General features: G+C 43.1%; 2 protein-coding genes across 3 annotated transcripts in view; one reads left to right on the top strand and one right to left on the bottom strand.

Annotated features, from left to right (window-relative positions):
- Nucleotides 1–566: 566 nt before the first annotated feature.
- ero1a (endoplasmic reticulum oxidoreductase 1 alpha) lies at nt 567–7,733 on the bottom strand. The gene is made up of 16 exons (XM_034569053.1): nt 7,473–7,733; nt 6,149–6,268; nt 5,974–6,057; nt 5,501–5,542; nt 5,226–5,302; nt 4,993–5,066; nt 4,159–4,279; nt 3,970–4,031; nt 3,431–3,457; nt 3,253–3,345; nt 2,882–3,128; nt 2,451–2,520; nt 2,062–2,148; nt 1,741–1,877; nt 1,463–1,545; nt 567–1,269 (listed from the first exon to the last, which is right to left on the bottom strand). Exons 1-15 carry the CDS (start codon nt 7,542–7,544, stop codon nt 1,485–1,487), a joined length of 1,374 nt encoding a protein of 457 aa, XP_034424944.1. The 5' UTR covers nt 7,545–7,733; the 3' UTR covers nt 567–1,269; nt 1,463–1,484.
- A 3,081-nt stretch (nt 7,734–10,814) lies between these two features.
- Nucleotides 10,815–27,899, top strand: part of samd4a (sterile alpha motif domain containing 4A) — a 46,299-nt gene continuing 29,214 nt past the window's right edge. Inside the window, exons 1-2 of one of the 2 annotated variants that reach the window (XM_034568657.1) lie at nt 10,815–11,035; nt 12,085–12,751. In XM_034568657.1, the coding sequence (XP_034424548.1) occupies nt 12,556–12,751 (196 nt within the window). In that variant the 5' untranslated portion in view covers nt 10,815–11,035; nt 12,085–12,555. The remainder of the gene's footprint in view (nt 11,036–12,084; nt 12,752–27,899) is intronic. The other variant, XM_034568652.1, reaches the window with a different exon arrangement.

A 27,899-nucleotide genomic window follows, 5' to 3' on the forward strand; every position in this document is an offset into this window, starting at 1 on the left:
AAGGGGACGTATTCTCCTGATGTTGTGCAGCATGAATCTACAGGAACGTGTTGCTGCAGTGAGGGAGAGTTGACTGTCGACTGCCCATTCATCCTATTACACAGCTTAACCCTTCACTGTCCATGATGCGTTCAAGTTCAACACAATCTCCATTCATCCTATTACACAGCTTAACCCTTCACTGTCCATGATGCGTTCAAGTTCAACACGATCTCCATTCATCCTATTACAGAGCTTAACCCTTCACTGTCCACTGTGGTGCGTTCACTGTCCACATGTTGCCTTCATGTCCACTAGTTTGTCTCCTGTGTTACTTGTAATTCAACAGACGTCTCATTCAGTCAAGTGTCAAAACTCTAAATTACATTTAATGTTATTTCTGAACTTTACTGATCTGCTCATTACATTCACACAATTTCCCAACAAACAAATCTCATCTTTATTCAGAATTAATGTTCAAACACAAACTTAATATCATTTTTTTCATTAGAAGATTTTTCACCTCAACACTCGTCACATCCCTCGTTAGAGATTCAACATGATTTATGGAAGACTGTTCAGAGCGGATTGATTTTGCTTTTATCTGCGAGTTCGTTGAAGGTGAAGTGTGGAAATCATTTTTCTATACAAACAGCGCCATCCTCAGGGCAGCAGCACAATCACAACAACAGGCCACTGTGTGATCAGGTAAAGCAGATATACAGGAACCTGAACAGAGATGATCTTAGTTAAAGAATAAACATAAAGAAAGATAAAGAAACACGTTTAAAATCTCAACGATAATTTACACTCTTCAGTCTCTTCTTATCAGTGGATGATTCCAGTTTCATACAACACAGTCATGTAAGTTAGAGTAAGAGACAAATGTGTGATTCAATCAAAACTTCAGATTTCATTTCAAGAGGAAGAAAGATTGAATTCTTACTAGAAAATAAAATCAAATCAATGAATTCATCAAATGTGTAAAAATGAAACTTCAGAAATAAATTCTGAGTAAAAAAGTTCTAAAACTAATAATAATAATAATAACAATTTAGATTTCTACGTGCCTTTCAAGGTACCCATCGTTATTTTAGAAAGGAAAGAAAACAAATTTGGCAATAATTAATAATTCTGCTGCAAGATGGAGGCACATCAGGAATAATAATAAGGTGAATATGATTCCACAGTGTCGATGTTTAGGCTGTGATTATAAATACAAATATCAGATTTACTCTTGTTTCTTTTCAACCTGTTACATTTAAGTCAAAATAAGTTTAGTAGAAATAGTTTTTATCCTTCACTTCGGCCATTTTTTTTAACTTTTATGTACAAAAACAGGCCAGTGTTTTGTTTTTTTAACGCTGAACTCTGACGTCCATTATCGACACTCAGGACTGAGGCGGCTGTGATGTGTTCGGGGACTCGAGGCCACGACCGTCAGCTCCGAAGATACAAACGACCCCGTCGGAGGAATCCGTGGACGAAGACGCCTCTTGACGCCGTCACCGCTCCTCTGATAAAAGCGTCCTGAAGTTCTTCAGCTCTCGGATGCTTGTGGAAATCCTGCGAGACGTTAAAACAACGGTCATCTCTGTATTCAGGTGCCACCGAGAGCAATAACAGAAAAACTTCAATTTATTCTCACTGACTCCAGAGGATAGAATACAAACATTTGTGGTTTTCGTGTCTGAGCCTATAAATGCCAGTAGTGTATAATCCCAGGATGTAATTTATCCTTTACTCTCGCCGGACTCTCACCTTCCAAAGGCGTTGAGCAGAGAGACGATCTCCTGGCGGCTGAGCTGGAAACTGGGTCGCCGCCCGCTCGCCGTGGGCAGAGCTTCAATCTGTCGCTCTGAAAACAAAATCTTCAGCGCTGTGCCTAATCCCTGAGTCTGATGAAAACACAGAGGCACAGAGAGAGAGAGCAAATCACAGAGCAAATCAAAATGTAACGGCTCATTACGATACAAACACTGATCCGGCTGTTGTTAAAGCCTCATTTAACCTGTCACCCAAGAACAAAATATCGATTCAAATAAAGATAATCACATATTAAACATTAAAACAACGTCTCACCTGCAGTTTCCCCCACAGTCGGCATTTGAAGCAGCCGACACAATCCATGATCCTGGAGATGTTGAGGAAGGCCAGTCGGATGTCGTCCTGGTGGGAACAAACACACACACACACACAAAGACACACACAAACACACAAACAGTCACAGTGTGTTTGCACTTTGGCTCAACTCCTGTTGTTTGAAATGTGCTGTATAAATAAATCTGACTCGACTTAAAACTGGTTTATGACCAAAGACAAAGAGGCAACAAGAGGCTGCACAGTTACTTTGTCAAACTGAATTTGAGAAGAACCTCATTTTGATAAAAATGTGTTTTCAGACGCGACAAAGCTCCGGATTTCTGTCGCCTGAAATATCAGTGTGGCTTCACACCAGCAGAGTTTCAGACCTTCAGTTTGGCTGCTTCCTTCTCGTCACCGGCAAACAGAGAAGTCTCATCAAAGTGCAGAGGGAAAGATCTGGAGGAGTGAGGACGGAGAGGAAGGTCACAACAAACTGCAGCGCACACAACGACAGCACAGGAAGCACCACTCATGAGAAATTAAAAAGATTATAATGCAACATAGCAAATTCATCTCTAATTTAATTTAATTACATTTGATCCTTACTTAATTAAAGGGTCAGTGAATAGAGGGTCTCATACACTGTAAAGATTTAAAAATCATATACGGACAATTTATGATTTCGGGCTTTAAAGTAAATCTTTTACAGAAAATAAATAAACAGAAAATAAGATCATGGTCTAAACACCCGTAGCTGTATTTGTAAAGAACATGAATATGATATTAACAGGAGTAACTGTATTAGCCTCGGACTGACCGGGCCAGTTGCAGGACGTGCAGCAGCAGCTCTTTGTGTCTCCGGTCCTCTTCGGCTCGGCCGGTGTAGAGCTGGAACGACGGCTGCTGGAAGAAGGGCAGAGCCTTGGCGAGCGCCCGCAGCTCTATCAGGTACACGAAGTAGAGGTTGCGGAGCCTCTTCGGCCCCTCGCCGGCCGTCAGCTCCGAGTCGAACCGCTGCTTGAACTCGGACACGTTATGACCCCACTTCCTCTGAAACCAGCTGTCTGAAGGTGGAAGGGACGTTCACTTATTTATTTATGTTTCAAAGTAAAGGTTCAAAATGTTTGGAAACATAAAAACGAGTGGAATCGATTGAGTCCGGGAGGGTTTGTGTGTTTTCAGTCTCACCGTCCAGGAGGTACCTGGCGCTCAGGTGGATGTTGATGCTGGCGTGCAGGCCTGAGATGAGGCGGTAGAAAGCCCTCTTCTCCACACACTGACCTGAGAGAGGAACGGAATCAACAAACAAATACTCCACAGCAGCGTCTGTGTCAGTCGATCCTCCTCAGGGGAAACATGCGCTCACCTTCCAGCCAGCTGTAGAAGGTCCTCGCTGCAAAGTGAACACAACGTTTATAGTTTCACATGTATAACAGATCAAAGCTGGACACATTAAAGGACACGTAAAAGAGGAACAAAATAAAAACTATTAAAACAAACGGTCAGATTCATACAGTGGCTTCATACAAGGACATAAGTAAGTAAATAAAAACAAGAATAATATTGTAGAGACCCCGGGATCTTCACAGTTCAAATAGGGTTCCCAGATTTTAAAGAATTGGCTTTGTTTCCATGTTCAATATACATTTAAGATACTCTAATGGCACCAAGTCCAGAAGCAACAGTCGGCCCCTTTTGTCTACTATTGGGAGAAAATGTGCAATCTATGTTTAATCCTAAATTCCATTGCTTTGGTGCGATTTACAAACTGATTTGGTTTTATCTCCAAATATCTTAATAACTGAAAGTTCCTTCTCGCAGGTAACAAACCCAAAGTTCTTGTCACCCGAGAAGAAGGAGAAGAACCTGAGGATCCACATGAAGCGAGTGGTCCAGTGAACTCACCTTCGCCTCCTGAGCTGCTGTGGAAGGAGTCGGGAATGAGAGGTCGTCTGACAGTGTACGGTCTGTGAGGGAGAATGAAGGCTTGTAAAACTCTACTTAATATAAAACAGTATCGTCTGCATAGAAGCGGATGCACGGTTCTAATTAATGGTAATAAGAGCACTAATTATAGTTTTTCTGAGTGTTCACTTGAAGCAGTTCTCCTCGTAGATGCTGTTCCAGATCCTCCACACCTCAGGTCCTCTGTAGCTCGTGAAGCGTTCAGGGTTCAGCAGCAGGTCGACGTACTGGGAGTCTGGAGATTCCTCGTCTGGGAAACACAAAAACACTTTGGTTCAAACGGTTTGAACAGAAACCAAAAGCAAAACTAATCCGATTCAATATCCCAGCGAAATGTGTAGTATTGTATGACATATGCTGTGTAATCTAAATACAAAGGAAATTGATCTCTGTTCCATTAGTTTACATATAAAATGTACTTTTGCTTTTTATCATATTCCCCAAATATCCTTTAAACTATGTTCAGTTTTTCTCTAATTTGTGTTTTCCTGAAAATATCAACATTATGTTAATTACTAATCATTCTAAAATAATGTACATACTCTGTATATTTATAGTTACAAAATATTTGTCAATTTATTAAGCTCCCTTAAAAGATTGGATATTCTTTCAATTGTTTTCTAGAATAATTTTAAATTCCCAAAATGTATTCCTTACATTTTAGTTCATTAAATAGTTAAATATTCTCCCTATTTTTGTTCCCATACAGGTTTTTTATTCTTTTAAATATGATATAATTATAATTCACGACAATAATGTGCTTTTTCACCATCACATGCACAATGAAACGATCCACCTATCTGACCTGTGCATAATTCTTTACATTCATCTCAAATCAAAAAACAGAAGTTGAGGTTTACTTCGGGGAAACTTTTCTTTGTGCAGGAATGTTTGTGATCTGAATAAATACAGTTTTGTTTTGGCTCCTTCGTTGGTGCGTTTGCTCGACGGACTGAGTCTCACCGTCCGTCACACAGAACCGTTCGGCCTCGTCATCGTGTTTGCTCCACTCGAGCAGAGCCTCTCTGGTCTCGTCACTGGGAAACGAAACAGACCAGCGTGTTCACTCACTTTCTGCTGCTTGGATGTTTTAAACCTCACAGAAAACCCGGTTAATAGATTTGTTCTCTACGTCAAATAAAAACGTTTTTTTATCTCTAATATGAAAACAGTGAACTCGTCTTCCTCATCTTCACCTCAAAGAAACGTCCACAGCTCCGAGATGCTGAGTCTGCTCACACTCATCCAGCTGCTCGTTTGCCTCTGCTGAATACTGAACACACACACACACACACACACACACACACACACACACACACACACACACACACACACACACACACACACACACACACACACACACACACACACACACACACACACACACACGGGATATGTCGGCTTTGTTCCTTGTGACTTTCTCTTTAATACACATGTATATATTCATCTAGGTGTTATTAAATGGACTCACCTTGTTGTGTGATGAAGATCTGATCCCCTCCGGTACTTCATTCTGACAAGAGGCAGAGTCTGACGTGAGTGAAGCTGATTGGTTGGTTTATCTCAGGTTGATCAGACGACTGGAGATTAAACTGTTTCTTATTTTGACCTAACAAATTATTATATTTTAAGTGGAAATTACCCCCAGCTTCCACTTTTATTTTATTTTCTGTTAATATCATATATAACGTATTGCTGTTTCCTTGTTGTATGTTTTACTTTGTTAAGCACGAGTTGTTTTAAATGTGCTATATATATAAATTTGACTTTGACATTGACATAACCTCCTTTTCTTCTCTTGAGCTTTATTTAGCAAACAAGGAATTGGAGCAGCGGCTCACTGGTGCGGAGCGTGAACTGTAAAACATCGAGAACGAGTTCTGAACCGACACCGGCACCATTGAATCCAGTAATAAAGTGAAAGGGTTGAAATCAGGGACTCACAGGAGCGCAGGCCTTCACAGCACAGTCCCTCAGACCACAGTGACCGCTCGACGTCCAGAACGGACACGGCTTATCCAGGTTCACCTGCACCGGAACAAGACACATCCTCAGAAACACATCAGACACCCTGTGTAGAGTGTGTCTGTGTGTAGTGTGTGTGTGTGCGTTCATTTACCTTGTAGAACCTGAAATAGTCGGACTCCAGAAGTGTTTGGAGTTTGGGGAAAAGTTGCTCGTTGTTGAAGCCATCGATCGTCTCCACGTCACAGGCGCAGTCGTCCAGGTCGCCCGTGACCTTAGATAAGAGGAAAATATGTCATCAAAACTCTGCAGTTATAGGAACATACTTATTCCCTCATATGAGTCAAGATGAGATGTTTTCATTAGGCCTCAGCAGCTCAATTTTGTAATTTTAAAAGATATCGATTTAATGTTTAAGCATTGTGAAAACAGTGAGGAGATCCACCTCAGACCTGTAACATGTTTCACTGACTTTAGAGTTTAAAACCACAACAAGCAAGTTTTAAACATAAAATAAATAATAATCGGTCATTTATCGAGATCAATATCAAATGACATGAACATTTTAGCTTTGACAATTTCAAATAATCTCCCAGCCCTGGTTTACAGTTCATTAAAAACAGTTACAATCTTCTCTTTGCTTGTCATAGATGGATTTGTTTAGAAAAGATAAGATAAGATAAGTTAAGATAAGTTAAGATAAGATAAGTTAAGATAAGATAAGTTAATATAAGATAAGTTAAGATAAGATAAGTTAATATAAGATAAGTTAAGTTAAGATAAGATAAGATAAGATAAGATAAGTTAAGATAAGATAAGTTAATATAAGATAAGTTAAGTTAAGATAAGTTAAGATAAGATAAGTTAAGATAAGTTAAGATAAGATAAGTTAAGATAAGATAAGTTAAGATAAGTTGAGATAAGATAAGATAAGTTAAGATAAGATAAGTTAAGATAAAATAAGGTGTACATTTATTGAGCCACAGTTGAGGAAATTCACAATTGAGAAAATAAAGTGGATAAAATATGAATACAAATTGAAATACTGTATTCAAGTAGCTGATTCAATAATCTTTATATTATATATATATACAAAACAGTTTTTTTCAAACATATGCAATTTAGATAGCGATCAAAGTTGTGTTAAATTGTAATACTAGTAAAAATAACAACAGTTCTATAGTTTTTATGTTATTTCATGTTCATGCAGTTCGCAGGCGACCACATGCAATGCTGTGATTTGAACGCCGAGGGGCGCCACAGAAGAGGAAATGCAAAGAGGAAACGCTGAGAGGAAGAGGAAGTAACATGGTGTGAAACCTGAACTTGGCTGCGGTGGAAGCTGAGCTCAGGTGGACACACAGACTGTAAATCACCACCGGACACTGCGATACAAACTTCATTTAAAGTTTAGAGTGAAAGGAAAGAAAAGTAAAACAACAACAGGAAACTATCAGAATAAAACAGGTTTGGTTCACCTGACAGAAACACCTGCTTTCTGCACAGCTGCACATCTGGAGGAGGAGGAGGAGGAGGAGGAGCAGCTTCATCACGACCTCTTCTTCTTCTTCTGATAACACACACACACACTTTCAGTTTGAGAAGCACAGTGTTCCTCACACACACAAACACACACACCCTCTCTGTCTCTCACACACACACTGAGCTGCAGAGCCAGGAGGAGGCGGTGCTCGAACTTGCAGCTTCCTGGTGTTTCCTCGTGTCCAGCCCACTGTACGTGCGGTACGTGGCTGATCGATGCTGATCAGCTGATCGATGACACTCACCTCACAGATCAATAATCACAGAATGATCGCGATATTTCATCTTGTTTTATACAGATTTGTGTCATTTTTCTAACAAATACAGTTTAATATTTGACCTTTGTTTTCAGTTAAATACCATCTAACCTGATGTGTTAAATTATTATTTATTTCAGGTTAATGTCATGAAATGATAAGAAAAACTTGCTGGTTCCAAAGTCAAAACATTTAACCTCTAGTTTATATTTAATTTGAATTTAAATGTTTGTGTTGATGGGCAGTGAGTTAATGTGATACCATTCATCAGCCACACGGTGGTGCTAGAATACGCCCATTTATTTATTTTTATTTAAAGGAACAAACTGCTCAAATTATTATTATTTTATATCATTATGTGTCAAAAAGCATAATTCTTATATAATAAGAGTGAAACATGTTTTGAATTTCAAGTTAAAACTATTCATGTCTGAATTGGGAAACATAAACATACATAAACACTAGATGTTTTCAATTCAAATGTCTTCGTTTATTTGATAAAGAGATTTCTTTGTCATTCGGAGCTCCGGGTGAAGAACGGTCTCTTCTCCATGTTGGTGCAGGGGAGCAGTGGTGGCCCAGGAGCCTCCTCAGATCCTAGTGGACAAACCACAAGCTTCTGTATCAGAAGTGATGGTCGGGATTTCTCGTTGGAAACTTGGCAAAACGTCAACAAACAACCACAAGAACGACCACGAAGAGAAATACAACATTTAAACGTTTATTTGTTCCCACGTGTTGAACTGAATAAACCATGTCAACATCAATAAGACATTTGAGGCTTTTCACATTTTTTTTTATATTTCTCCAAATATGTTGTTGTATCTGCACGTTTACTGGTGACAGTTTACGAAGGAATAAAACTGTTTAAAGTAAAACTAAATAAACAGCTGCACTGAACAATGTAAACTTCAGGTTGGACAAAGAATAATTAGTGTTTTATTGTAAAACTCATGAAGAAGATGCAAACAGTATCAATGGGGTTCCATGGGTTTTCGGTTCATTTATTATCTGGACTCTTTTTGGGAAATCTCATGCAACATGACGTCATGTGTTTCCTTCAGATATCAAACATAGAACCGGGGAGTTTCCTCTGCTGGAGGGAATTCACTCTGCAGCTGAGCAAACCCACACACACCTTCAGAGATGGAAAACAGGGGCTCACACCAGCTGAAGGAAGGTTTCTAAATGTCTCAGCTCCGTCGCCTTCTGCTCCACTCGGTGGTGGATCGAGAATCTAGATTCAAAATCCAGTTTCATCATGAAAAGGCCTTGTTTGTATTTGATAAACAATGTGAACCTCAGGACTGATACTGAGTCGGTAGATAAGTACGTTCAATCTGTCCTTTAACAATTAAGAGCAGAAAATATGTAAGTATCACAATAAGTAACTAAGTTTACACAAATCCTGCAAATTTGAGAGATGCTTTTATTATGTTATGTTAAGGGTTACAGCCTTAAAAGTTACTTTAAGTAAAAGCCGTATTATCATGTGGAATGTGCTTAAATATCAAAAATACAAATACTTTTTAGGCTGTGACTGATATATTATTATACATATATTATATTTTCATTGTGTAAGCAGGACTACTGTTGTGGTCGGACAAGTTAGATCTGAGGTTTGTAAGACAATTAAAGGGGTAAAAAAAGGAAACATAAAAAGTTTATATTATATGTATATATTTTAATTTTCTCTTATATCAATGAATTATCTTATCATTATAAGGCTTCATAAAAAATATTTTTGAGGTTTAGAGGGGAAATGTCTCATCAATGTCTTTTCAATGTCATCAAACCTGGTGAAAATCACACCAGGTATTTATTTTTATAATTATAATTATTGTTAGTAGTACTAGTAGTAGTAGTAGTAGTAGTAGTATATGCCATAGTAGTAGATAATCGAGCAAAAGTAGGATCATGAGAAATGAAGCAATAATGAAATATTAATAACACAAAATAAAAGAATCTATTTACTGCTGTGATTCGGGAGATGAAAGTTTGAAATTAAAGAAAGTTGAATTGAATATGAATTTCAAAAAGTATAAAAATGAGATTCGACCTACACCAGATAACTAGATAATTAGTAAATTAGTAAATTAGTAAATTAGTTAATGAGTTAATTAGTTAATGAGCCTGTCAGACTCTCACCCTTTACCACCCCCCCACCCCCCCTCTCCCCCCCCCCCTCTCTATTTTGGTGCTCCCTCGCGCTGCCAAGCCGCTGACGTCATGCTCCTGTTAATGATTAGCATGTGGAAACGAGCAGCGCGAGACCGTCTGCGTCAAAGAGGCGGAAACGCGGCCGGAACACGACTAGTTCTGCCTTCAAAATAAAAGCGCTGGCATATAGGTCGAACGGATAAATGCATAAATTGATTTTAAAATAAAAACCCACAGTGTAATCTGCAGGAAATCACGAAACTGACCAATGATTGACTGATTTATTGTACTCAAGTTGTTTTTGTACAACTTGTTTTGTACTTTACTTAGGTATTTTATTTTTATGCTAGATTATATTTCTGGAAAATACTGTACTTTTCACTACTCTATTTTATAACTTTAGCCACTTTTCAAATTCATAATAATGACCATAAATAGAAACACATATTTCGTGTAATGTATATTGTATATGTGTGTGTATATATATTTCTATGATCTTGCTTTTAATTCATTTTTAACATCATTGTCTTTATTTTTACTTCTTTATATAACTTTTGCTAGTTTTATGCTTTTATCCTAAGTCTTTGTTTTATTGCTCACGTGTTCTTATTGATCCATCTTATTTCATGTCTTTGAACGGAAGGTGCTGTATAAATAAAATATAATTATTGAATTACCAAATATTAACTGAACTTTGGACAGTCAATTAAAAAACTAAAGATATTAATTGATTGATTGGCACCAAAACCAGTATTTATTAATTTTGTATTAAAATTAACGCTGCAGCTTGAAGAAGTTTGTCATAGAAATAAAACTTTATTCAACAATAACATTTTGGCTGAGAAACTTTTTCCCTGTAGCGTCGCACTTTATTGTGAAAGGTGTATGCGGAAGTGCCTCGCTGTGTTCCGGCAGTTTAACCGCGTCTTTCCGAGCCGGAGAGAGAGAGACGGAGGAAAAGTTAGTTCAAGATGGCAAATCCCTCAGACCCGGAGTGAAGGGGCACCGCTCCCCCGAGAAGCAGCTCAGCGAGTCGGCCGTCCCGAGACAGACCCGCCCGGCGATGAGAACCGCGCCCGGAGGTAAGAGCCGAGCTGAGGCCGGCGCCCGCGACCGTCCTCCCGCAGGGCTGCGGTTCAGAAACCCAACTTTCTGGAGCTCGTTGTTTTCTCTCCACTCTGTGTTTATACAAGTTACATCTTTATATGTGTATATAGATATAAATATATCTGCAGAGAGAAGCTGCTTTTAATTGAAACCACTTTTTAAATTAATGGCGGTTCGTGAAATCTGTGTCCGTCAATGTTTGTGTTGTAACTTCGCTGACTCGCAGTCGGTAGAAGCGGAGCCGGAGAAACGGCCGCTGGTTTATTTACAAGTGGTTTTATCTCAACAAACTTCACATGTATTTATATTTATTCATATTCATGTGAATTTGCGAGTGTGTGTGAGTGTGTGTGTGCCGGCGAGGCGGTGACAGACAGCGGCTAGCGCTCCTGTCTGAGCCCGGGCTCTGCTGCTAGCTTCCCCCGCAGTGCCTCCTCACCACCGGAGCCGGTCCCCGGTTTAAAAAAAAAAAAAGCAGCAGCTTCACGACTCTCGAACCTGTCGTTAAAAATAACGGAGGGAAGCAGCGGCCCCACCGGGACGCAGCCCCCTCTGCCCGGCCTGCCTCCGCCGGCCCTATCCCCGGCTTCCTCCCTCTGGAAACCCCCGGGATGCAGCGCCCTGCAGCCCGCAGCTGTATTTTTAGGAATGGGTGGATACCAGAAACGAAATTTTGTTTATTTTGGTCTCGGCGGTGAATGCAAGCCGCAAGCCTGCGCACAGGCGACGGCGAGGAGGCGACCTATAAATGCATGTACGAGTTGTAGTGAGCGAAGGCTGGGCTCCGGGTCCGTGGCTGCAGCAGCAGGTCTGCAGGGCTGAAGCAACAGGGACGCTGCACTGTCGCATTCCCACTGAGCCTGTCTGGGGAAAAGTCTCTGCATGTGCATGAAACACAGGGAGGGACGTGCCTCAGTGAGTATTGTGTGTTTAAATTTGTTTTTTCCTCTCCCCCCTCCTCTCCCCCCTCCTCTTCCTCCTGCTCCTCCTCCTCCTTCCCCTGACTTCTAACATCCTCCTGCAGGCGTGCGAGGGATTCCCTGAAGAAAACATGCCAGTGAGGCTGATGTGACACAGCGTGTGCTGGAAGAGAGCTGACTCATCAAATATCAATCCCTCCGAGAGCGACCAGGCAGCCGAGAGCAGCTCATATCTCCTAATGCCTTGCTAGAGGAGCAGTCTCACAAACCCCCCCCAGCACCAGCAGCAGCACCAGCGGAGATTAAGACGGTGCAGAAACATCTCCTGCAGGATTACATCCAACGCCGGCTGTGGGTGAAACACATCTCGGCACTAAAAGGCTTCTGCTCCAGCTAATAATGACAAAGCTGAGAATGGCAGTACAGTGCATCAGCTGAACTTCACACTAGCACGCCTCCCTCCCTAACAACCAGCTGATAGGACCTCCTCTGCCAGTGTTACCCAAACCCCTTTAGCCTCCCCCATCCCCGGCACCACAGTCAGTCCGCCCTTCAACCCCCCCGCCTCGCAGACCATGATGTTTCGTGATCAGGTGGGCGTCCTGGCCAGCTGGTTCAAGGGGTGGAACGAGTGCGAGCAGACGGTGGCTCTGTTGTCCCTGCTGAAGAGGGTGAGCCGGACCCAGGCCCGCTTCCTGCAGCTGTGTCTGGAGCACTCCCTCGCCGAGTGCACCGAACTGCAGGTCCTGGAGGGAGAGGCCAACAACCCAGGTAGGACAGTCCGCCGCTCACACAGTCAACTGCGGCATCATCCGCGAGGACACGATGAGGCAGAACGGTTAAAGCAACACTGTGTATCTTTTACTGAGCAACAGCGCCCTCTGCAGCCACGCGTGGTTATTCATTCTGTTGGGCAAAGTGGTTTTTATATAGAGAAAATGAAAATTAGACAGCCGGTCTGGAACGTGAAGCCAAAGCGGAAATACAGTTTCAATAGAAGTCTCAGAGAAAATGACTCAACCTCTCCCTTGATTGATTTCTTAAGGGGTTTAAGAAATGTCTAGTTTCAAGTCTTCAATTCATCATGATGTTCATTTTGTAAGTTATGGTCCCATTTAGAGTCGAATATAAAGCCCCATATGTATTGGGGCTTGGAGACTGTGGATACCGCGTGATTGACAGCTAGCCACCAGTGGGTGCAGGTCGCAGCCCATCTGTGAAACCAAGATGGCGCTGGACAAAATGCCAAACTCGAGACTTCAAAACGGCAGCTCACAAACCAATGGGTGAAAAGTTTCCTGCTGAGTATTGGAGATAAACTCTGGTTTTTAATGACTTCTGAGCCTGATTCTCACGGGAGATCGAACCCGCTCGGTGAAGTTCCACAGAGGAGGAGCAGACGTTCAGGGATTGAAAGAGGAACATTCTCTCTATTCACAGTCACTGAACCATCAAACTCATTTTGAAGCTGTTGTTTTAGGGTGAAAGAAGTTGCATCGTGTTGCTTTAATTACAGATCTCTCCTACAACCACAATACACTTGGATTTCTAATATTTATTTCAACATATTTCCCGCTGCTGGAAATTAGCAGCAATTCTTCCAGAAGAGACTCACCAGTCAAATTCACAAATCTCACCAGTTTAAAAAAAAAAAAAAACGATATTGCCCACACTATTAAAAGATTCATGGGGTTTTCATTGAGTTTTCGACGGCATGTTTTCCCAGAGGCTTCGCCGTCTCTGCCCGTGACACAAACACGCGACTAAAGGCTTCACACACATTTCCTGTCCAAGACATTCCTGCATCCAGAGTAATAAATAGCTGAATCACTGATGGTATGAAATGGTGCAAATTGTTGCGCTGAACCGCTGCCAGCCACCGAATGATTATAGAAGGAGGTCGGGGTCGTGTATAGTGTTAGCTCAGCTGGCACTGTGGCTGGCTCCAGACGACACTCAGCCAGTCGGTGTGCCAGCCTATAGTGCTGTATCCCTCCCCCCCCCCAGGGTTGGTATCGCGCCAAGGCACCCATGGGGGGCTGTGGCTGGGTTTTTGTTGCATCAGACTGCAGCGTGGCCATGGAAACAAAAACCCTGGCAACTGACTGGGCTCATGAAAAATAGAATGAAGTGTTGCCGCTGCTGTGATGGAGAGCAGGCGTCCGTGTGTAACCCATGGCAACATCTGCAGGCAGTAACACATCTGCTGGCTAACGCTGTACTTCCAGAGGCAGCACATGTAACTGAGGGTGATATAATGCCTCTGCCCTGCAGCGATGCTCACACTCATTGCAAAGATTTCACTGGGTGTACGATGGCCAGTGGCTGCAGTTAATTTTGGCTGCTCTCTGTTATTGTTCAAAGGAGACGTGTGACGTTTCTTTCAGTGTTTGTGGCATCTAGTGTGTTTTTTGTTTTGTGAATGTAAAAGTTCTGCAAAGTTCCGTAGTCTCCTGAAGCTCCAGTTGTCTGGTTGATAGTTCTGCACGAGACACAAAGCCGGAGAAAAGTTCAATCTCCAAACGTTTGGCACTGGTTTCCTACGGTTTCAGGGTTGAACAACGCGTTGGCTTTAGACTATGTGCGAAGGTGTGCCACGCGCTTCGGGGTATGTTTTCTCTCATTGGTGCAGAGGCATTGCCCAATCAGCGATGATGTGTAATATAAACCCTGCTGTATTAAACAGGCAGTGACACACTGGATTTTAAGGTTCGCGTCAGTGGAAGTTGTTGGATGCAGCTACTCCAGACGACGAGAGCAGAGACTGTAACATCAGGTGGAGTTTGAAGTTTTGAACGCAGTATTAAACATGTCATCTACCTCAGAGATTTCTTCCACGACAACGCCAAGATTGACCCTCTCAGCTGCCGTAGTTTCAACGCTTCGCTTCGCGTTCAATGCACCGCCATTTTACGTTTTAATAATTGTTTTGCGGGCCAGCATTTCCCGCTGGAAGTGTTATCCAATCACAACGGACTGAGCCAGCTGGCCAATCAGAGCAGACTGGGCTATATCAGGAGGGGGGGGTCTTAAAGAGACAGGCGCTAAAACCAAGTGATTTGAGACAGAGGCTGAAAAGAGGAGCTGCAGTAACGGACAGTCTGAGGAAGAAGATGTGTTTTCTGAACATTAGAGCATGTAAACCTTTTTAAAGTAATGACCCAAATCAGAATAATCAACTGAAATCAGCTGAAAATGTTTCCTTCAATATAAAGCTGGAGTTTTTCTGAAGTTTCCTCCCAAACTCCGACCGGTTTTCTGAGTTCTTTTTATTTGCTTTTCAGAACACAGTGCGTTGTATGAGTGTGAGTCAAAGAGACTTGTGATGTTTGCAGTGAAACTTGAGTCACAGTCATATTTCACTCTTACATCCTGTATGAATCTTCATTTCTCAGCTAACCAGGCCTTGATTAACGGTGAAGGTGGAACGAGACATTAAAGAAATACGCCCGTGGGTGGAGTTGTGGTTGTCGCTGTAAAATAACATGATGAAAACGTCTGAGTCGAGGATTCATTTGACTTGTGATTGGTATTTGGAGATTTGCACAGTGTTCTGGTGCACGGAGCAGGTTTGGTGGCTGTGGATATGAAGCCATTTGTTGGCACAGCAGCCAAACAACCGATTGCAGTAAGACCTGAAATCTACATTACGTTGGCACATTTACCTTGATTATGAAAACACGCTAAGGAACGCTGACACAAATATTTCATACAAAACACACGTTGCAGTTCAATGAATTGTCACAACATCAGCATCTACTCAACATTTACGAAGGATTTTTACTTTTTCTTTTTGCTGTGCACTCAGTTTATTCTAAGATGAACCAAACTCCCTTTTTATTATTGCAAGTTTTGAATTGTTGATACCTAACTTTCCTTACTATTATGTTTAGAATGATCTTTTCTGTCCTTGTTACGGCTGATTCTCTTTATTAGAGTCCAGTGCAGGTTTTCGGGGCTTTGTAGAGTCAAGAATAAAGCCTGAGCAATATGAATGTTTGGTGGCAGATGCCAATACTTATATTAGGGGATTAAAAAGATAACAGGTGCCGACACATCAGTGATTCCTTTAAATCACAAATGGGAAAAGCAGTTTCTGTTGGGCAAAGACGTCTTTGTACACAAAAACATGTGGAAAGCAGAGCAGTGCGGCTCTTTTTTGTCTCGGTACAGTTTCCAAATGCTTTGAACAACAACCTCTGTCCCAGAATAAATCAGATTCTAATGAGCTTCTACCTCCTGCACATCCACGCTGAATATTTCAGCCACGCCCTCCGAGTTTCTCGCACACCTGCGTCAGCTCATTGTCGCTTCCCGTCCGCTGATTCAGCAAAAAGAGATGGAGTCAGCAGTGGCTTCACGTCAGGACACACGCTGCTGAAAAGAGGCAGATTGAGAAGGTTGTCTGGTTACGTGATCCCTCTGGTATGTTGTGGTGACTTGCTCCAGTGCTTGTGTCGGGGGGGGGGGGGGGGGTTACTGTGCTAATACTGCTCTTGCATTGATTATGGAGTATTTGCCATCGCTGAAGAAAACATGGTTGTTCTGTTGTCTTGGAAATATTCATTAAAATCCAGGATGTATATCAGAGGTGCTGCCCTGACAGAATTTGACCAGTTTGTCTATTTCAAACTTTATTTTCAACATGCACAAATTTTATCGATATTAATAAATTCAAATGTTAATTTTCATAATGCTGCACCTTTTTATTTTAGTGAGTGAATATTAGTAAGTAAATGTACTTGTTTTTATTAGTGGGTTGCAGACAGTTTTACTGACTTTAAGAATCACTGCTATAGTCTGTGCAGTAATCTAGTGTATAATTTAAAAATTAAGCAGTTTAATGTTTCGTATTTCCTGTTTTCCCTGTACCGAAAACATCCCAAACTGGGACCTTTAAAAACCAAGGTCTGTACCAAACGGTGCTTTCTGTTTACCATTACACCGGGACAAACAGCCGCAAACATCCACCCAGGTAAAAACCCTTTCTCCTTCAAATTGTTCCCCACAGGTTGAACAGGCTTTTCTCAGATTCTGCTGAGTAAAAAAAGTGCAGTGTGATGTGCTGCCGGTGCAGAAATGAGACGCGCCGGCGGCTCAAGGGTTAACGTGCAGCTGGAAGTCTCGGGCTGAGTGGAAAAGCGCAACTATTTTCAAAGCGGTGTACAAATGAATGGAATCCTCAGTGACCTACTTCTCCGAGCGGCTGAGAGGCCTCCTTGTTTTGGGACCCAGCGAGTGATGCGACTTTATTTGCCACTTGAGATGCAATTGTAGTAAACGAGGCAGAGTTCACAGGCAGAGCTGCATCACACAAGATCTGAGTTTATTCTAGTTTTTGTGTAGAATGGTTACTGTAGATCTGTAACTGAAGCATTAGTTCCTTGAGTTTTCAGTTCAGTCATTAGCTTAAGTCAACAAGGGAGCTCTTCCAAATCACTTCACATAAATCCCACGTTTAATGGTTGTAATGCGGGCCCTGCAGCATTTCAGTTGTTATTAAGAAATGAAACTTCCTGCCCCCCCCGTTAGGGAGAACAAAACTTCTTTTGAGACAATCCCAAGAGAGACCATATCCGATCAAGCTGAGAGAATATGAATAGCGAGCAGAGTAGCATCTGAAGACACACACACACACACACACACACACACTCAGAGGGTGTGGGGTTAGTGTAAGGGGTGGGGTTAGGACTGGACAGTGGCTCTGGTGTTCTGAATGACTAACCTCATTTTCGTGTGGTGTGGCGTTCTGCTGACCTGGCCTGCACGGCTGTTTGAGCGGGAAGGAGGCAGGGCGGGGGGGGGGGGGACGCGATGTGTACGAGCAGCTGTGTTGTAGAAGAGAAGGGGACAGAGGCAGAGCTCTGTATGTACGACGAGCGGCGGCAGCGTCTTTAAGGCTCAGTGCCGTTCAAAAACAATTCATTGATTTTGATACAGGTTCCTGGAAAAATATATTTTTTTTCTACACCAATTTTATCAAATCCATTTCAGCAGAAACTCACATTGCACATTTCAGTCAAACGTCGTTTAAAGATGCTTCGTAATGTAATAAGTAAACATATTCACCACAATATTGTTAAACTTATGTTGTCGGTTCTGTAGATGAGGGGAATTAGTCCAGTAGAAGATTTGAAGGTGGCTCCGTTCTGCTAGAATCTGAGAGTGAGACGTTAAAGCATCCACCCGCATTCAAGAGTTTCATCATATCTGTCATGTCGCTGGCACTTGAGCTGCACTTCTTTACCTGAGCTCCCGCACAGGAGATGGACCAATGGATAAATCTATTGTCCATCCCCAGCGGCTGACACATGTTTACACCATCGTCAATGATTATTAGTGTCAGAGCTTAGTGAGGCCCAATCCCATCCCCCCCCCCCATCTCCCTACCCCTTCCCCTCCATTTTGCATGTTCACGCGTAGGGTTAGTGTGTCCTGGGGGTGGAGGGGGAGGGGCCAAGTGTTTGGGTCCTCGAAACGAAGAGTTTTCAGATCCACACTTCAAACCAAAGTTTGGAAACGCTAGCATGCTAACGCTACATCGTAACGCATGATAATCCCTTATTTTCACATAATTTCATGTCGCATCCCCCCTCTTTGAATATACACGATGCACTTGAAGTGCTGTTCCAATTCGTAGAGGAAGATCTCAACCACCACCCTCAAAAACAAGGGGTAGGGGTAGGAACAAGGGGTGAAATGGGATTGGGTTGTAATGTCACCCTCCGTCTTGATTTTTCACTGTGAACATTGTCCACACTTCTTGTGTCTTATGTCTTTTCGAACAGATTTGATTCTTATTTCAAGCTCTTCCATTTGTACTGAATCCCTCAAATAGAAAAACACCTATATTTACACCTGGAAGCAGCAGATTCTCAGAAGTACATGAATTATACAGAGGCTGTGGATGGGTGAGAGGGGCTTGAATATCAGAGTTTGAATCTTGAAAAGCTGTTTGAATCTAGGTCAAAATATTACTTCCAGCAAAAAAAACAAATTTTCATGGAAGCTGCAGAGACCATCTTTGTGTGTGTGATATTGTAGAGAGAGAAAGCATACTTCTGTGTGAGTGAGTGAGAGAGAGATGAATGACGGGAAAGGGAAAGTGCGTTGTGTAAGGTTTAGTATTAGTCAGAGAATTCCTGATGCGCTCTCTGCCTAAACTAGGTCTGATGAAAACCTGGGCTGGAAATCAGCATTCCTGGCCGAGGCGGTGAGCGGTTCCGGTGTTGGGGATACTGTCTAGGAATGTGGGCACGTCGCAGCACACTTGAGTCGAGCGCTCAGCGAGAGTTGAACGGTGGCTTTTCCAGTTGAGGAGGAGGGGGGGGGAGGACACACACAGTGGAAAAGGAAAACTTATTCCACCTTCAGTCGAGCTAAGGTCTCCTGTGTACACCGCGGTATAGAAGAGGGGAGGAGGAGGAAGGGGGGGGGGGGAATGAAGACTCAGAGAATAGTGGTGCCATTTACAGCTCCTAACTCATTCACACTTTCTCATATCAAGTTTTACTCATTAAAAGGAAGGAGGTTAAGTTTTTTAAATCTTTCTTGGATGTGACCTCCATTTCTTCTTGGGAGAGTGTATAGTTGGTAAAGTAGGGTGTCCCCGACGTCCCTCTCCATAGCCACACTTTCCAGCTCTTGCTTGGGCATCCCGAGGTGTTCCCCCGGGCCAGATGGGATATGTAGTCTCTCCATTGACTTCTGGGCGTACCCCGGTGACTCCTCCTGATTGGGAATGCCGAGTATACCTCCAATGGGAGGTGCCCAGGAGGCATCCCGACTAGATGCTCACACCTCAACCTCGAGATCTCGTTCTTTCGGGTGACTACCCAGGGCTTGTGAGCATAGACGAGGGTTGGAACATAGATCGACTGGTTAATCGAAGGCTTTGCCTTGCAGCTCAGCTCCCTCTTCACCACAATGGTCTGGTGCAACACCCACATTACTGCTGAAGAGAGACCCAAAGGTTTGTTCAATAAAACCCTGCTATCGCCCTTTAACTCTGATGTAGCCGGCCTCCTCTGCCAAGACAGTGTCTATAAATATTTGCTCCCATCGAGCTAAACGTTTTAAATAGAGGTGATCTGATCTAATTTCTTCATAAGAGCTCATTTGTCAACATCCTTTTGTGTCTTTTTTAAATGTCTCATTGACCATTCTGTCAAAGAGAGAGACAGAGAGAGAGACAGAGAGAAAACTCTTGTCTCAGGATCAGGGCGCCAAACTATTTGATCGCACCCACGCATGAGCAAACAGTTTATTTCTGGAAGTTGACGGCGTGTTCTGTGAACTCGCACTGAACCTCAGGAATGGGGACAGACAACCTGCCAAAACGACCAGAAGGGAAAATGAAATAAAGCTCGTCTTTTCTCCGTCGGCCTCCACAGCAAAGACCTTTTTATTTTCAGCTCTTCCTTCCAAGTGTGTTTGTGGGTTTTTGTGTGTGTTTGTTTTTCTCCTCTCAATCTGTGTGTGTGTGTGTGTGTGTGTGTGTGTGTCTGTGTCTGTGTGTTAAAGAGAGAGAGTGAAAACGAGGATGGGCAGAAACTTGGGCGTAGGACTCGACGCTGATGGAAGCGACTCGAAGCCTCAGACATGTCAGGCTCTTGATATTATCTCTGAGAGAGACGAACGAGGTGTCACTGATAGCAGGGATTATGCAATCAAGAGCTCCACAAATCCTGGAGGTTTAGTTTCTCACTGAACCCTTCTGTGCATCTTTATAACTCTGATCCCAGCTTTGCTTTACCCAGCAAGCTGGATTACTATGTCATCTGTGTATGTTTACACCCAGCCTCAAACTAAAAGGCACCATCACCGGTTATGATTGAGTAGCTACACTGATATGACAGAATACACAGGGATAACATCTTAATGAATTACAGGGTTTTAATGGTACACAAATATAATAGTTTGACACATGCTGTTGTGTTTTTTTTTTTGTGTTTTTTAGTACAGCAACAATTCTTGAAATGCTACTTTTTTACAAAAGGCCAGAGGTATAAATACTGTATATCAGCCAATGGATACATACAGAAAATGGAAGTGATCCCTAAGCTGTCGTTATCAAACCCTCATGGCAAAGAATACAAATACTGTGTAGGAAAACTTCATCACCTCAAGTCAGAAACGTTGACAGCCTATAGGCCTGTGGAGCCATTGAATGGGAACGCATAATAAACCTTAGTTGTGTTTACATAATTGTCCTTATCTACACAATTGTCCTTATCTACACCAAACTGCCGTTTTATACACACCTGACATGCCTACTTGACACAACACACACACAATATCAGCTTCTCCTCCATTGTGCATTCTGTGCGTGGCTGGATTCCTCGTTTCTATTGGACATGTGAGAGACTAATTTGTCTCTAAGGATGCGTTCAGCAAGTTTCACATTAATCAAACACCTCATGTTTACACCCTTCGTGAATTATGACGGTTTAAGAGACAAGTGCTTACATTTAAACAATTGAAATTGATCTGTAATTCAACCTAATGCTGACTACAAATATAATGTTGAGTTGAAAAACCCCATCTAAATTTACAACTGGGGTGATTCGGACAGAGGGTGAGAACAGGTGAGGGATACCAGCTTGTCTCATAGATGACCAGTCAGTCTCAGCCTGACCAGGCCAGACATACAGGCGTATAATGTTTCCCCATATAGCCCCCCCACCCCCAGACCCTCAGCCAAGGCCTGCCCCGTCCCCGCCCTGCTCTCCGGCAGCTGGCTGTTCCATACAGTACACCTCTTGTGTAAGGAGGCTGTTTAAACTTGGGAGCCGTCCAGCCCCAATTGCACAGACAAGCAGATCTGTAGAGACAAGGCAGCCCATGAAATAACCTAAGTTTGACTTGGAATGAGGAAGATGGTGAGTGTACACTGGCACCCAGTAACTCATCTAATCTGTGATCTATGGGTCAATGTACACCTGTAGCGGACACGTTGAATAAAACCTACACATATACATCATATGGAGACAGTTTACCATCAGTAACTGTGTGTGGTGTGCCAGTAAGACTTCAGAAATATGATTAAGCAATTATTAAACATCAAACCTTTTAACCGTGTTGTTAATGAGCTTGAAAATGGAAACTACACATTAGTTATCTGGAAAAATGCAACGATAATCATCTGAAGTTCAGTGGATCTGTTTCGAGACAACTGAGTAAAACCAAGATTTGACCTAACGCAAGGAGTTAATGACAGTTCTGCTGTAGACACTGACGGTGTGTGTTTCGATTATTTGATCATTAGTTTGTTCAGCACTGAAAACACGATGTATTTATAGCACAGGATCAGGTCGCGTCCTGATATTTCCTCCCTGTGAGGGTATTTACATTATTTGACCTAGTTTGTGTTGTAGAGTGGCGTTGGGCCACACACAAATTTGTAAAACTTAAGTTTAAGCACGGAATCTTCTTTAACTATGGTAAGAGAGACGGACAATCATGAGCCAGTGGTTTGTAATGTAGATGAATTCAAGGGTTCTTTAACTTGCTTAATGTTGGCGTCATCGTCACTTATCAACATCGGAAATAAGGCTGGAGAAAAACTCCAATCAGACCAGATTCTGGCCTCTGTGTGGTCGTCCGTGTACAGTTGTTACAGCTGGACGCGTGAATATCAGGTTTTCTCATAAAACTTGGAAACAAGAAGTTTTGTGCTCTGGTGCTCATGGTCTCAACTGTCAGGGATGATGTGAAGAGGCAGAAGCATGAGATGCTCAAAACAACCCACCTGACGAGAACTGTAAATACAGTGCAGGTGGACTGAGGACAACTGGTGCAGTTTTTAAAGGCAAAGGGGGGGGGGGGGGGGGTCACAGCAAATATGATGTTACTTTTTTTTATTCCTAAACTTAACTGAAGTGACTAAACCTCATTCAGCGTTTGAGCCCTGTGTTATTTAAGTCTTTGAATACCATAACGCCTCTTATTCATAACGCACGCTGAGAAAGGCTCAGGACATCTTAACATGAGAAGGGCTGCTGTTAGAATAAAAAGTATTCTTGGCAGGGACCTTTTTAGTTTGCTGGTCCACAGCAGCTGAGCCAAAACCTTCATGTGGGACTCTGCTCCGGCCTCAGCTGCGGCTCTCACTGTCCCCTCTGTCCTTGCATGAATGGACGGTGACAGTTGAGACACAGCAAGGCGCCAACCGAACACACTCATTCACTTCTGATTGGCTCACACGCCGTTGGCCACGATGGATGAAGTGACATCAGCAAGAACCAGCCCAGCCAGAGAGACCCATGGCAACGGTTGCCTTGACGGCCATACAACAGGAGATGTTGAGTTCCTGGTGGGTGGAAATGACTTCATCAAAAACCAGATCCCTCCAGGAAGCTGTGTTTGTCTGCCGCCGAACTCACCACGACGCTCACGTCCAGGCCAGGTGTCTGTGTAGGACTCATCAATCACCTCATGAGACATGAACATACTGTACACTCAACCAAAGCCCTGTTTGGACATCGTTTATTTCTCCAGGTGTGGTTGGATTATAAAAATGGATAGATCCAAAACGGTGGCTGCCGTATAGATTCATAAACCCTTCGCCTCCATGTTAGCAGATGAGACATGGACCAAACCAAAAAGTCACAGCACATGTTGTATGGATTTCTGAGGATGTAAACATGCAACCAGCCACTGACACCTTCCTCCACTGAGTCTGTGGTGCAAGCTGCAGAGTAGCGCGCTCGTCGCCTCAGGGCTATTGTGCTGTCATGGTGTGTGTGTGTGTGTGTGTGTGTGTGTGTGTGTGTGTGTGTGTGTGTGTGTGTGTGTGTGTGTGTGTGTGTGTGTGTGTGTGTGTGTGTGTGTGTGTGTGTGTGTGTGTGTGGTCTCAACTCACGTGGTGTTACAGCCGGATGCTGGAGCTACATCCCTCAGGCTGTGGACAGCCGAGGCCGCTGTCTCGCACTCAGTCTCACATTCCACTGGACGCTCTACTTTCCATATGTCACAGGCTGCAGACAAACATGCTTCTTTTGTCATGCGGTGCTTGTACAGAAAACAACACACTCAATGAAGTGATGTGTAGCACGGAGGACTCGGGCTGTAGACCGAGTAGCTATGTGTTGATTCCATATGTTGAGCAACAGAGCTCAAGTTCTGTTGACCGAATCAAATCCGTCCACGAGCTGCAATATTTATTATTTATTTATAGCATTACATAGACTGATGCACATGTAAACAAAATGTTTGCGCACTTCCTTATTTTTAGTTGGGGGCTGATACAGATGTTTGGGAGTAGAACATATCCGATAGTGATACATCGGACAATTCAATGATTCCTTAGATGTCGAGATTAAACCCTTATTCCAAAGAAATTTAAATGAGGCTTGATTTTTTTTTCCGGTGTAACCATAAACTTTATTATAAATATACATATATATAAATAGAAAGCACACGTTCAATCCAATATATGGAACTTAACTAATGAAAATGGACATTTTTATTGAAAAATATAAACACATTCACAGGAGGCTACTGAAAAGCTCACCTATTCTCTTTGACTGGTTTGTTGTTGAAGAAGTTTACTAAAGACACGTCCCAATTACTTTCATAGATGTACCAGAAACATCACCAGTGCACCGTGTGTGTGTGTTCACCTTCTTCCCAGCAGGTACGGAAATAAACCTCTCTTCCACAAAGGAAAATAATTATCATTCTTGTAGGAGGAAGGAAGGGGGGGGGGGGGGGGGTGGTTGTTCAGAGCAGAGCGAGAGACACAGAAACGCAGAGAGAGTGGCTGATGGGCCCCTGACTACCATTTCCTTAAATAGAGTTGTGGGCTTCTCCGGTCCAGCCCTGGCAGAGCTTAGGCTCACATTCCCAGCATAGCTGCGACTGCCACATTCACAGCCTCCCCAACACTGGAGCTCTACGTACACTTTCACAGGTAGACTGCAAATCATTTCCCCTGCTCTCAGCCCCCCCCCCCACCACCACCACCACCCTGCTTCCTGCAGACCTCCAACCACCAGTTACTACTGCAGCATGGGAGAAAAGAGGATGTTGATGAAAGACTCAAGAGGAAGTGGGAAGGCAGGGGTGGAGGCGGGGGTTGGAGTAAAGGATAGCAAAGAATTGTTCTCCATTCATAAAGCAGCTTCTAAGAGGAAACCTCCCCCACTGCTGGGAAAGAGACAAGGCAAGAAAAAGAAATCCTCATCGTGGCCTCTCCTCTGACCCACAGCACACAACTTGGTGTTATGTCTTAGAAAGCTGCAACAGGTCGTCCTGCACAACAGAAATATGTGTGGCACAAGTGCATCTATAGTTTTATTGAGTCAAAATTAAATCCAAACTCAGATGAGGTTATGAAGGGCAGAGAGTTTTACCCATGTCCTAGCATAACCTCCTACTTCCTGCCTCTGATAGACCGCTTTGATTGACACCTGTTTTTGACCAGAGGAGTTTTTACCTGACCACATCAACACAACAGGTTACAGACATTTCTTTGTACAATGAGGTTCCAGAAATAAATAATAGCAAAAAACTTATTTTGATTTATAGGGCTGTAACAAGGACGTTGCCACCGGGGTCTCCCACCAGCAGCCGGAGACGAACCATTCGCTCTTTAACATTTTATTTAGTTTAACACTCTTAAACGGAACTCAAATGGTCCAGCAATTTCTGCTGTCGTCTTGGCGGCCCAGCTCAGCTCGGCTCGGTCTCTCATGTGTTTCTCCTCCGTCCTTTTCAATCCAGGGAGAGGTAATTGGCCAACTAGTCTCAGCTGTGCCAATCAGCTCTCCCTGGTTCCCCTGGAGGTTCTCTGAGCCTCCTCCACACACACACCACCTGGACGTCTGGACGTGACGGACCAGGTTTGACTGAGGCTCTGAGTGGATGTAAAGTGATGTCCGACATGTTGAAGAGCTCCTCTGTGATGAAGCCACAGAAGCAGGATGCTGCCGTGTACAGTAGCTGTGATGGCTCTTTTCCTGTGGAGAAAGACACACGTGCACACTGACCAACGCGTCCAGCTCATCGGCTACAGGTGCTTCCCACTTTAGATGTGTAAGCATGCACGTGCGCAACCCACATGCACGTACACATTCATCTTGGCGACTGTTTAAAACATCACAGTGTAAATAAGCAAGCACCCAAGAGGAAAAGACCTCTGAAGAGCAGATGAAGGCGGTGCTTTATATAATATCTTTGACCAGGTGTCCCGACTGGGATGATGCAAGATGGCTATGAAAGGGGTTTTCTCCTCGTGTTCTATAATGGGTGACAGGAACCTTGCTCCGAAACCCCGGGTCCAGTTTCCACAGATCCTTTAAAAAGTTGTAGAATTCATTCATCTAAAAGTAAAGGTCTTAGTTGATATTGAAAGTCTTAAAAATGTGTAAACATGGGGAGTAGAATAGTTTTTTTTTTTTCAATATCTCAAATTGGTCATGCATATTTTAGAAATGCTTTGCTGAGAGCTTCTTGCATTACCGTGAGCAAATAGCACTTGTTCAGTTTGAGGCCAGGATTCTCAGAGCAGGTTCTTTTTTTGCACTTTCTGATAATTAGCGACAACGTGTGGGAAATGCAACTTCAATGAGGGCAATGTCTATGAGGCTCAGTGGTAGAATCCCACATGCTGAGAAACAGAAAACTGTCGACAGGCACCAGGTATTTCCCCCGTTCTGTTCTACCCTCGTCTCTGAAATTGTAATTGTATTTCAAACAGAGTGGCATTTTAAAGAACTCTTAAATCCAACCTGCCTTAAGCTGTTGGATCCCTGGTTTTGCAGCCTGTAATATTTTCTATAGCGTCTCCTGGTTTCCATTATGAGAGAAGAATGTTGTGGCAGGAAAGTTTGGAGCGAGCACTCGGGTTTGGATGATGACCAGTTAAAACAGTGGGGCTGCCCCCTGAATGTAGATTATTTTAATCGTCAGTCTATGAGCCCCCAGTTCAGAGCTCATATTGTCATTAGAGTCATTAGGCAAAGAGCAACTCAGGAATCTGACGGGACAGGAAATGAACCTTTACAAACATACTTTTGTCAGAAAACTGTAAAGGTAACTGTGATTGAAACAAGGGGCGGTGCCCTGTTAGTCCCTCCTCTCTGCTCGCTGCTCCAGGGCCGAAAGCTACTGAAGGTGAGACGTGGGGGAAAAGGTTTGATGGTGATATAAAGATTAAAAAGACAGTTCTCCCACAGTGTCTGCCTGGGGCATCCTCAAGCAGCCCAAAGATGTGCAGGCTATTATTCCTCTGCATTGTTGTTTGTCTCAGTATTTTGGGCCTGTGATGGATTGGCTGCAGCCCCCTCACGACCCTCAAAGGATTAGAAGTATGTATATAATATATTGATGGATGGATAAGACGGGTGTAGTGAACAGGAGAATTTCCTCTATACAAACTTTAAGGTTGCTCTATCTCACCATGTTTAAGAAAGTGAAAAAAACCCATATCTGCATCCTCCCCTTCAATGGAATTGTTTCCAAAAGCTAAGAGGTTGTTCCCGGGCCCATACCCCATCCTTTCACCAAGTTTTAATAAAATTGTTTCCCTCATTATTTGCGTAATCCTGCTGACAGACAAACCGATTTCTCAATCGTCTGAGGTTTAAGAGATGTGGTTGCAGCAGAGAGTGGATTCACTCCACGTTAACACGAAACGGATGTGTGTCAGTCATGTTTGTTTAAAAACCGGCCGTTTGTCCAAATATCCTGATCAGAGCAGCATGTGTCCAGTGAGACCAGTGTAAACCACTCGCTGACTGGTTTCCCGACGGCTCGACCCCCTACTTCCTGTCGCTCCCTTCACCTGCCGGGCCCGGTGACTGACACCCTGATTATTTAGATGGACAGGGATAGATTTCCTCTCACCGCCCTCCTCTTCCTCTGTTTTCACCACTCTCTTAGCAGAGCTGAGGCTTGTCCTAATATTAATCTTGAA

This window comes from Hippoglossus hippoglossus, chromosome 3, assembly GCF_009819705.1.
Source record: "Hippoglossus hippoglossus isolate fHipHip1 chromosome 3, fHipHip1.pri, whole genome shotgun sequence".
NCBI classification, from domain to species: Eukaryota; Metazoa; Chordata; class Actinopteri; order Pleuronectiformes; family Pleuronectidae; genus Hippoglossus; species Hippoglossus hippoglossus.

Coding starts and splice junctions, on each gene's coding strand:
- ero1a (XM_034569053.1), bottom strand. CDS start 7,544: ATGAAGCTGCTCCTCCTCCTCCTCCTCCTCCTCCAGATGTGCAGCTGT. Junction 6,269..7,472: donor AAAGCAGGTGTTTCTGTCAG/GTGAACCAAACC, acceptor CTCTTATCTAAG/GTCACGGGCGACCTGGACGA. Junction 6,058..6,148: donor ACTATTTCAGGTTCTACAAG/GTAAATGAACGC, acceptor GTTCCGGTGCAG/GTGAACCTGGATAAGCCGTG.